Source organism: Melopsittacus undulatus, chromosome 1, assembly GCF_012275295.1.
Source record: "Melopsittacus undulatus isolate bMelUnd1 chromosome 1, bMelUnd1.mat.Z, whole genome shotgun sequence".
Classification (NCBI taxonomy): Eukaryota; Metazoa; Chordata; class Aves; order Psittaciformes; family Psittaculidae; genus Melopsittacus; species Melopsittacus undulatus.
The window spans coordinates 128,989,493-129,000,371 of record NC_047527.1 but is presented as its reverse complement, the minus strand read 5'-3'; the positions used below and the strand labels follow the sequence as shown (position 1 = coordinate 129,000,371).

The 10,879-nt window shown below is 49.2% G+C and overlaps 1 protein-coding gene across 2 annotated transcripts; it reads left to right on the top strand.

Annotated features, from left to right (window-relative positions):
• Positions 1-8,155: 8,155 nt before the first annotated feature.
• Positions 8,156-10,494, top strand: TWIST1 (twist family bHLH transcription factor 1). Of its 2 annotated transcripts, none has more exons than XM_034063123.1 (2): positions 8,156-9,137; positions 10,148-10,494. In XM_034063123.1, the coding sequence occupies exon 1, from the start codon at positions 8,534-8,536 to the stop codon at positions 9,092-9,094; it is 561 nt and encodes a 186-aa protein (XP_033919014.1). In that variant the 5' UTR covers positions 8,156-8,533; the 3' UTR covers positions 9,095-9,137; positions 10,148-10,494. The 2 variants fall into 2 exon arrangements, with proteins under 2 accessions (XP_033919014.1, XP_005152920.2); XM_005152863.3 differs by lacking the exon at positions 10,148-10,494 and adding an exon at positions 9,802-10,079 and having other exon boundaries at positions 8,157-9,137.
• Positions 10,495-10,879: the final 385 nt, after the last annotated feature.

Sequence of the window (10,879 nt, the reverse complement as noted above, 5' to 3'; positions counted from 1 at the left end):
CATGACACAATGTTATAGAAGAGAAAATACAGAAAATTGTCTTAGTTGATTGAAATCAAGCCAAATGACAGTGGGCCATACCACAGCCACTCAATTACATACATTGAATGTAGATAAAGTTGTAGTTACCCGTAATGGAATCTGGCCAGAAGACAACATCATGAGTCTTTCCAAGACACTGAAGGATTTTGAATGACCAAAAGTTTAACATTTTGGCAGATAATAGCTGGGTTGAAGGCCACTTGGGGATAACCCAAATAGATCATAAATGTCACTGTAGATAGGATATGGCTGTAAGCCATTGCAATATAATTGATCAAGCTTCTATCTCTTTGAAAGGAATGATGACTAGTTTGCTGTCAAATTATCCTCATTCAGCAAAAATTCCTGCAGACATAAGTCATTCAAATTACCCAAATCTTTGATACAATGACTAGAAGGAAACAGTGCAGTAAATTCTGTGAGACTGTAATTTGTTTTTACATTGCATTCTTTTTTCTTGTTATTGAAAGGTATGCTCTAAAATACTATTATTGTTATAGAGAAAAGAATTACCAAATGCAGATGTAAACTTCACTGTTTTGTAATAAAGCCGTTGCTATATTCCACTGCATGTCATCTGCCTGTAAGATTAATTACATCTGCTGTCACCAAGAGCTGCATTAACCCTTTTGCAAAGTGTGTAACACCAAATAACATCAGATCAGACATTAGAAAAATTCATAGACTGCTCAAATATGAATTGAGACATAAACATGAACATATTCTAGAGTCAGCTGAGTATTTTGGAATGAATTCTCTGCTCTGACTTTCAAAATGTGGGCCATATCTTACTGTGTAGGGCCCGGCCCATACATACACCACTGAGCTCAAATCATCTTTGCACTTACTAGGTCAAGAACAACATTTCTATTGTGCAGTAAAATGTGGATATTTTGAAGACTGAAAACAAATTACAACCTTCATGCAAAGGATTATTTTTTAATAATGGAAAATTCCACAAATTCAGCTAAACATTAGGGAACAATGAATGACCCTGTACTCTAAAGGCAGCCTCTTGAATATTTCTTTTTATTCAACAATACTCTTAGTCTGGACCGGTTTTCATTTTTATTTTATTTGAAGTTTAATTGACCCATTTTAGGGCTTGATCCAAGGTCTACTGAAACACTTCCCTTGACATCAAAGGATTTTGGACCGAGTCCTTAATGAATGCAAGCACAAATGTTCTAAAATGGGAAACTAATATTTCTCTGCTTCTGACATACACTATTTTTAGCACTGCAAGGTCAGATAGTAGATTTTGGAGAGAGTACACTTGATACAGATACTTTTCAAGGCAGGAGCAGAAGCAGTAAAGTATTTTATAATACAGATGCTTCTCTGGACATCAGAGTATACAGAGAGATGCTTGCATACATGCACACATACATGAACAGTGAATGTGTGTGAATTTACTTTAACATATTAATAAACTACCAGCTCTTTTGGAAAATTGCCTTTGGAGTTTTGCATTGAATATCAATGCCCTAGATCAGCTTCATCATGTGACCTAATACATGCCCTTCTGTTAGAAATTAAAACAAGGGTGTGGACCTAGGGCCAGATCAGTCTCTAGTCAGCTAATCATCATCCTGCATTCTAGAGGGAGGCAAATGAGATTGGGGTTGTAAAATGAGGGGTAATGGTGCACAGTAGATCTTTAGGTGTCACAGCTGATAGCCCATAGCACAAAATAATTATAAATTCCCCACTTAGAAACAAATACATAAACTTTGATTCCACTCTGACTGCCTTTTCTGAAAGGAAATGCGACCTGGCAAGAATGGGAACCCTCTCCCACAAAACCCTGGAAACCCCTGCTCCCTCAGAAGATCTAACTCTAAGGAGGTGTCCTTAGAAGTAAGGTAACTGTGGAAAGAGTGAGATGGGTGCCCATTTCTGTGAACCTGTCACCTCCAGTCTTCCCTTTGCATGGCTACAGTCAGCCCCTGCGTGGTCTTGGAATGGGAAGAGGAAGAGATGAATGGGTTCCAACTTGCAGACTTGGCATTAAATCAGGCTACCAACCAAAAAAAAAAAAAAAAAACATGTTAATTAGCCTAGGACAGCACATGTATATGATAGGATGATCTTCCAGGCCCTTTCTTCACACCAGGATTTACTGTTTGCCTCAGAGGTAAAGAGAACCTACTACCCTGTCTAATTAACTTTTATGGGGTTCTTGTGGGTCAGGGTTGTTTCTTACATGACCCTTTTTTCCATTTTCATCTGTAACATCCCAAAAGCAACTGTAAATCTAAAGGAGACCACACTGAGTAGGAAGGATAGGGGGTTCTTCCCTAGGATGCAGACATGGCTAACATGGGAAAAGCCCACTTTATACTGAATATCTGGCTCTAGGACTCTGACTAATTCCATGAGCTGCAGGGACAGTTTGAGTCTACCCTTAAGAAGAAGGTTTTGTGGAATGCTTTATCCATCATCTGTGCTGGAGATGTGCCCTCCCCCACCTTGGAAGAAAAAGCAGAATTTGTGGCTAAAAAGGCCTGAAGTTTTATGGAGTTTCCATGGGCCGTGTGTACTGAAAGACTGAATATATAGATATCAGTAATGTGTGGGAGCAGGAAGAATACAGAAAAGATGCATTTAAATAGTTCAAGAAAGACAGAAGAGATAGAAAAGTAAAAAAAAAAAAATAAAAAATCAAAGGAGCTGAAATAGCAAACATGCTCCATTATTAAAATAAATAATTATTATTCCCTGGAGTGAAGATAAGCTTGTTTTGCTAAGCAGTCTTTTCAGATTTGGCCATGAAACCACATAAACAAGACCCTGAGCCACAACGAGGGGAAAAGCTCCACCACAGCATTAGGTATGTTGATCTCTTTTGATGGGAAGATCTGATCTTCTCTAGAATAGAGAGAATAGCTGGGTAGGGTATTCCAAAGCATGGAAGCCTGAGTGGTACTTATGCTCTGCTTAAGTACTCACTTTCTGCTTAAAAAGAGTATGATTCACTTATGCCCTGCTTAAAAAGCCTCATCCTCAGCCACAAATTATATCTGGAGCTTAATAAACCTATATAAATAAAATATATTAAAACACATGTTGCAAATAATTTCAGATCTTAATTTCTTGGGACACCTGTCTCCTATGTCGGATCGCTGGTTTGGTAACAGGACGTTGGTTTTCCTGTCCTTGCACTGAAGCGAGGATTGGGAAGAAGGGAGAATGCGGGACAAGGCAAAGGCTAGATAGGAGAGACGCAGCGCTCCCTGCCGCTAGCGCGGCCCCGACTCCGCACAGGCATCGGCGGGGGCCGACTGGGCCCGGGGACCTGGGACCCCCTTGGGGAAGCTGGGAGTTCGGAAAGCAACAGGCTTCTCTTCTGAGAGATTAAACGAAAAAGCCACTGTTACATCCCCCTTTGCCAGCAAGCAGTTAGGACTTTTAGATGAATGTCCACAACACAACAAGCTTAAAAAATAAAATTAAAATAGTTTTGACAATGAACCTGGATCTTTGAAAGTCTGTCGTGTTATCCTTCTGTCTTCCAGAGCTTCCAAACGAAGCAAGTGGCAAAGCGGTGTGGGATAGAAGCACACGATGGGAAATGTCCGTGTTCCTCGCAAGATGTGTGTGCCGGTCCCCTGTATCTCCCCAGCCCCATGGAGGTGCTGTGCCTATGCGAGTCTTCCCGAACGAGTTAAAAAACACTCGTGGTTCGCCGAAAAGTCGGCGGCTTGGCAGGAATCTGTGCAAGAGAGCCGGCAGCGGCGGGCAGCACCTCACGCCAGTGGAACTCGGGTGACACAGCTTTGAGGGATGTGGGCTCCGTCGGCGCAGAGCTGGTGCCCGGCGGGGAGCGACTCACCTGGGAGCGAGGACTGGCGGGGAATCGTGCCCTCCGGTGGCCGCCGGCCGCACAGCCCGGCCGACCCTCTTCCTCGGCGGCGCGGTCCCCGTCCCCTTTAGGCGCGGGTAAGTCAAGCTGCATTAACCGAGGTGTTCCGCAGCTCTACCTCCTCCTCTCCTCTACGACCTGCTGCGGTGAATAGGAAGAAAGAAAAAGGAGAAAGAAGCAGAAAAAGGGGTCCTGCACCCAGACCCTTTATATGTGCTTTCTGCCTGCTTTTCTGTTGCTCTGCACAAGTTTGTGCGCAGGCACAGTCAGAGTTTGCAGCTCCTTTCCTGATGTGCTTTGAATACAAAGGAAATTGCAGCTTAAATGTCAGTGTGGAAAGTTGCTGGATGCTCTCGTGTCCTTTTTGAAGGGATTGGGTCTCGACCACGCTTTCACCTAGCATCTGTAGGAATTAAAATACCTGGCCATGGAAATTAGTGGGGAAACGTTAATTGATTTCAGTGGCCTTTGAACAGGTCTTGAAGGTACAGCTTCTGAGGAAACACTGGACTGAAGTGTTCCACAACAAAAATACTCACAGAGCCTGTCTCTAAGTGTCCACCAATGTAATAATTACAGTGGCAAATATCCCAGGAAATCCCAGTGAGATAGTTTGGTGTTTTATCACAGAGAACATCCTTTGAGAGATAAATTATCATGTATGGGGAATACTGAACAGCCTGCTGCAACGAAATTGTAATTTGTATGCACATAATACCAGTGGGCAACATTGCAATTGTAATCACCACATCTTGTGCACATTAGTTCTTAAACTTCTTCACTGATTTATAAACAGGCAAACAAAATCAGACCTTTCATTCATTCTGAAACAAAAATCAAAAAAGGAATCAAACTGTTGGCCTATTCCCTTCAAAAGCTGTGGTGCTTCTGCCTGGCTACAGCAGACCCCGCTTGTCCCAGCCAGAGGGTGTCTCAGCAGCAAATGCGTGGCTGTACAAGGGCCAGCATATCACTGGGGGAGATCCCTTCCAGCTGTTTTCCTTTTATCAGCCATGACAATAATTACAGCTGGCTTGTTCTGTCATTCTGCTAAGCTTATTCCCCATTTCATCTTCCTAGGAGCTTGTATTTTATTCAGTTCCATGTTCATACCCACAGCTGTAATCTAGATGGTTACTTTACCTGTGTTATACATTATTGCACAGATGACAAACTGCTGGAGCCCTTTGTGTCCTGACAGTGCCCCTTGTAAGTACTGATCCCACAGCACACACTTTCCTGAGCTGAGGCCCAGGCAAGCCTTCAAGAATGGACCTGGAAATATTCCTGAAAAGCCCTGAAGCTGCTTGCCGCTGTGCTTGCCACCTCAAAAGAATGAAGCAGGGTTGAGAGCCCGCCGAAGGAGCAAGGGGAATCCTCACCCAAACCACGCCTATGCATAGCAGAGAACAGGACGTAATATACTTCACCCATGCTCCAGAGTTGTTTGCAGGTCTGCCTTAGTGGCTTTTGGAGGTTCAAAACAGATTCTTTAATACTGTATGAACTTCATGATGATTCCTGGTTTACTGTGGAATAAAAAGCCTCCCCCTCCATCCCCATCAACACCATGTATTTCAAAATAAACCAGAACTGAACTGATTTGTTTTAAACACTGCAGTCCTTGCTCCCATTCCCTCCCAACCCACACATATGAATACTGCAAAAGATCAGCCATACATGTGCATGCACACACCAACATACCTCACACATAAACACACTAGTATGTCTTTCTCTCACACAGACACCCCAACATGACTCCCTGCACATCCACTCTCCTCCAGACAGCTTCACATGCTCCAGCACCAGGCAGAGCTGCTGCCCATTAGCAGGCCTTGGGGGATCCAGGCAGGCTCCTGCAGACAGCCCAACAGCAGGTCCTGGGGCCAGACCACTGCCACCACAGCTCACCTGCTCCCTGTACTCCGGTAGTGGTACTTGAGCACATAGTTTGTAAGTCGACAATAAATCAAAAAGCAAAATAAAAATGGTAGGATTTCCTGTGCATCCGTGGCTCATACAGCAGCGTGCAGGTCCCAGGTAGTACCACATGTGCTCTGTAACTATTGCTGGTTGTCTTTGCTGCAGTTTCCATGAAGCGTAACTGACCCTAAATCAAACCATCCACCATGGTCAACCCCAATCCTCTGTCCTCAAGTCACTCCCTTCCTACATTTCTCTGTGTCCTCTGGTTTTCCAAACCACATAACACTCCATCTCCACCTGTCCTTGCCTCACTTGCATACCCTCTTCCTGTTCCATGGCAAAACCCCAGCATCTGTTCTCAGTAAGGTGATAGTTGCATAGGTTTGAGTTTGCACTTTGGTTTTTGATGAATGGGAGAGAAAGGAAAGAGGGAAATGCAGGCAAGGCAAGGCAAGCCTCCAGAGCTGCCTCCAGATGCTCACAGCTACTGTTTCCAACCCTTGCTCTGTAAGGGCACTGCTCAACACCCCAGAGGAGCACTGATGCTCTGGGCACAGCCAAAATTATTGGTGAGAGGGAGGTGGAAGGAGAGACAGATCTTCTTACCTTAAGACAACAGCTGCTGCCAATATAAGGGAACCCCTGAAGCTCCCCGAACAAGCCGTAGTGTCAAGGGGAGTGGAGAGGCCTATGGGCTGCAGCATACACACACAGCAGGAACAAGACGAAAGTGAGGAAGCTGTGCTGGCTCACTGTGGGTCTGCATGCCGGTGTGCCTTCCTTTCCCTGTAAATCAGTCCCTGTTTCCTCTCCTGGTCCTGCTTCCAGCTGTCTCCCCTAAAAGAAGGTTTAGGGAAGACAGCTATTTGCTCACATAATGGCATCAAGACCAGGAAGAGAACTAACCGAGGGGCAGCGAGGAAGCGGCGGGGCAGCTCCTCCCTCCCGCCGGGCGCTGCTTCGAGGAGAGGGGATATTGGCCGCGTCAGGCCGGGCCCGATGCCCCTTGGGGGCGGCTGCCCCGGGGTCCTGACCCCTCGCAACACCTGGGGTAGGAGGCCTCTACCCGGACAAGCAGAGCTTCCAGGCAGAGGTGGCGGAGAGCTCTTTTCCCTAAGCAAGCGACAGCGCTCTTCCAGAAGCCTCGTCTTTTTCGTCCCTGGGATTCGCCGCTCCTCTGCTCTTTCATTCGCCCTCCCACCTCAAGAGCAGCCGGGGACCCGCAGCGCTGCCCAAGGCTTCCAGCTTCCCCCCGCGCCCAGAGGTGCCCCGTCGAAACAGCCGACAGTGGTGGCATGCGGTGTCCTCGCAGGTTGCAGCAAAAGTGCATCGTTCCATTTACTAATGGATGGAAATTCCTAGCTTTCCTTCACAGGCGTTCCCGTTTGAATCTGAGCTGTTAAAAAGACACACCACCTGCTCTATGCTGCCGGAGAGCGGGGAAGAAGGCACAAAGGCGGGGGATGGGGAGAAACAGCTTGGGCTGCAAACATAAAAAAGCATTTAAAATAAATAAGCTCGGTTCCCAGGAAGTGCCGGACTCGGGCGCCTGCAGGCAGGGCGAGCTGCATTGAGCTGTTGGTAGGCACGGAGTGTCGGCAGAGAGGGTCCGCACGCCCTCCTGTCTCCACTATGCCAGCCTGGGGACGCGGATCCTCCCTGGTTTCTATTAAAACGAGCTCAAGGACTGGTGCGTATGTGAGAAACCAGTGCCTAGTTTCCTCGCTGCTTCCACCTCATAAATGGCTTTCACCGAGAGCAGTCCTCCACCCTGACAGGACGAGGCTGTGCCGTTCCCTCCTCCCCAGCCCAGAAATGTGCGACTCCCTCGCAATGCCAGACCCCGGGGCGCTCGGTGACGGGAGAGCGGCTTGTGCAAGAGCGGGACAAAATTAGGATGTGCCTGGATGCTGCCCCACGGGTAATCTCAGTTTTCTCCTCCTCGCAGCTAGCCGTGCCCGCTGCAGAGGAGAGAGTGCTAGCGACACGGGTGACCCCGGGTACCCCGGGACAGCCGTCCCCAGCCGCGGGCACTGAGAGGCCCAGTTGGCCCAGCTGTGCACCCCAGCACCCCAGCTGTGCACCCCAGCCCCGGGTGGGGTGCACAGGCACCCCATCACCTCCTGCCCCGGCTCCGCAGCACCACCCCGAGCCGAGCTCGAACCGAAGGAGCCTGAGGGAGAAAACGCGGAGAGGGAAGCCGAGAAAGGGGTTGGGGTAAGCATGTATGTGTGTGCATGGGGGGGGGGGGGGGGGAGAGGCCAGATCACTTGTGAATGGCTTGAAAAAAATAATTGGGGGAGGGCGTGGAGGGGGGGAAGCGGAAACTTTCCTATAAAACTCAGCAAAAGTCCCTCCTCTCCACGTCAGGCCAATGACACTGCTGCCCCAAACTTTCCGCCAGCAGGAGCTATAAGAACCTCCAAGTCTTCAACTTTCTCCCAATCCCAGACACCTCGAAGGGGCTCCAAGGAGGGATCGGGAGGGAATTTTTTTTTTGTTGGCTTTTTTTTCCTCTTGGATCCTGATGCCATCCCCCCTCCCCCCAAAGTGAGGTCCTCCCTCCCTCCCTCCCTGCTCCTCCTTCTCCTTGCAGGCCAGCGAAGCAGCCGATCAAGGGGGAGCTGGCGGGTTAGGTGCCCCCCTCTTCTCCCTGCCCTCCCCCCCCTCCCGGCCCGCTTCTCGCGTCTGCCCCCAGAGATGATGCAGCAGGACGAGTCAAACTCTCCAGTCTCCCCCGCCGACGACAGCTTGAGCAACAGCGAAGAGGAGCCGGACCGGCAGCAGCTGCCCAACAACAAGAGAGGGGGGCGCAAGCGGCGCTCCAGCCGCCGCAGCGCCGGCGGCGCCGTCGGGGCCGCGGACGAGCCCTGCAGCCCGGCCCAAGGCAAGCGGGGCAAGAAGTGCGGGGCGAGCGGCGGCGGCGGCAGCAGCAGCGGCGGCGGCAGCCCCCAGTCCTACGAGGAGCTGCAGACCCAGCGGGTCATGGCCAACGTGCGGGAGCGGCAGCGCACTCAGTCGCTGAACGAAGCATTCGCGGCCCTGCGGAAGATCATCCCCACACTGCCCTCGGACAAGCTGAGCAAGATCCAGACCCTCAAGCTGGCGGCCAGGTACATCGACTTCCTCTACCAGGTCTTACAGAGCGACGAGCTGGACTCCAAGATGGCAAGCTGCAGCTATGTGGCCCACGAGCGGCTCAGCTACGCCTTCTCGGTGTGGAGAATGGAGGGCGCCTGGTCCATGTCCGCATCCCACTAGCAGGCGGCTTCCCCCACCCGCATGTCCCCGGCAGGAGCCCTAGGTAAGGCAGGGAGGGACTCCGAAACCGGCGGGGAGAAGGTTGGAGGGAGGAAGGGGTGGAGAAGGAGGCGAGGGACCACCAGCTGCGCCGTGGGCCGGGCACGAGTGACCGTGGGGAGAGAGGGGACCTCCCCGTCCGGCGGGGCCTGGCTTCCAGGGCCGGCCGGAAAGCTGGGCTGCTGGAGGAGCCTTCCCCCACCGCAGTGCGTCCCTCCCCCTGCGCAACCCGAGGAGCGCCCCGGCCCCGCGGGGCCCAAGCGTGTTGCCGGCGGGGGTGGGCTGCGGGCGGGAGGCGGCGGTGGCGCGGGTGCACCCTGGCCAGATGGGGCCGGCCTGGGATCACTTCTGCACCAAAGGCTGCGGAGCCAGCGGGGCTGCTGGAATGGTTCTTCCCGCCGTGCTCCTGCTAGTATTTTGAAGCGAATCTGTGTCCGCAATTGTCTTTCCCGATGAGCGTTTCCTACCCCTTCCCCGGCTCTGGCATCGCTAGCAGCCGGGCTGGAGTGTCACTCGGCCACCGCACCGCCTGCTCGGCGGAGGCAGGGGATTCTCCCTCCTCCACTCATGCCCGAGATGTGTATTTCCAGAGACAGAGAGGTGTAGGGAGTTATGTCTGTGCCTTTCATTTCAGTAACGAGTTTTCCGCCCTCTCTGGGTTTTTTCAGATGACATTGTTCCCACAGAAGGAGAAAATGGACAATCTAGAGACTCTGAAGTTGGATACGATTCATTTGGTCTTGTCTTAAAAAAAAAAAAAGTACCAAGGATTTATTGAAAATTAAAAGAGCAATATCCAAATTCAAAGCAGGGCGTGGGGAGCACTTAAGGAAAGAGACAAGGTCTTTGGACAGTGACTACACTTTGGGCGTCGGTACAATCCACACATCTCTGCATTCTGATAGAAGTCTGAACCGTTCATTTTTTTCTTTTTTTTTTTTATTTTGACGAAGAATGTTGGAATTTAACTTTTTATTTTTATTTGCCTTTTTTTTGTTTGCATGCATTCCCAAGAGGTCGTGCCTGTGAGCCACTGATGAAAGGAAATACATTATTGTGGACTTTCTTCATTCTTGAATGAAACCAACCAATCAACCAAAAAATATCCCTGTAGAGATGAAAACCATTTTTTTAGGGGGGAATAAGCTGGGCTCTAGCTGTTGTATACCCGGTTCCTAACTTTTTTATTATTATTATTTTTCCTCTGAGAAAAAAAAGTAAACATTTTATTTATTTATTGATGACCCATGTTAAAATGCAAATAGATCCGGTGTCTAAATGCATTCCTATTTTTATGATTGTTTTGTAAATATCATTGTATATTATTTTTCTGCAATAAATAAATATGATTGAAATTTTAATAACCTTAAAGTTTGGTCTCTCTGGGAACTCAGGGTTGGAACTGGAGATAAATACCTGCTTGTTGAGCTGTAAAGACACCCAAGAGAGAGGGGGCACTAGTATAAACAAACCGGTCGAAAAACGCAAATAAACTAGCTACTGACAGACACAGGCAAGTTATTTATTGAGACAGCTTTATTATTCTGCACTGAAGCTCACTGCGTTTGGGGGGTGGTGCATGGAAGATATTCTATCTTTTCTCACTCTCCCCCTTTAATCTTAGCGCCAAGCTCCGCAGAGTTCCGAGGGGAGAGGACTTAGCACCGCATAGCTCCGGCGCTAATGCTGTTCTTTGCCCCCCAGATGTGAGGCAGGAGCCAGGCCCATTCCCGTCCCTGGCGCATA

What these genes read in the sequence shown, in the direction of transcription:
- TWIST1 (XM_034063123.1), top strand. Translation starts at nt 8,534, where the DNA reads ATGATGCAGCAGGACGAGTCAAACTCTCCAGTCTCCCCCGCCGACGAC.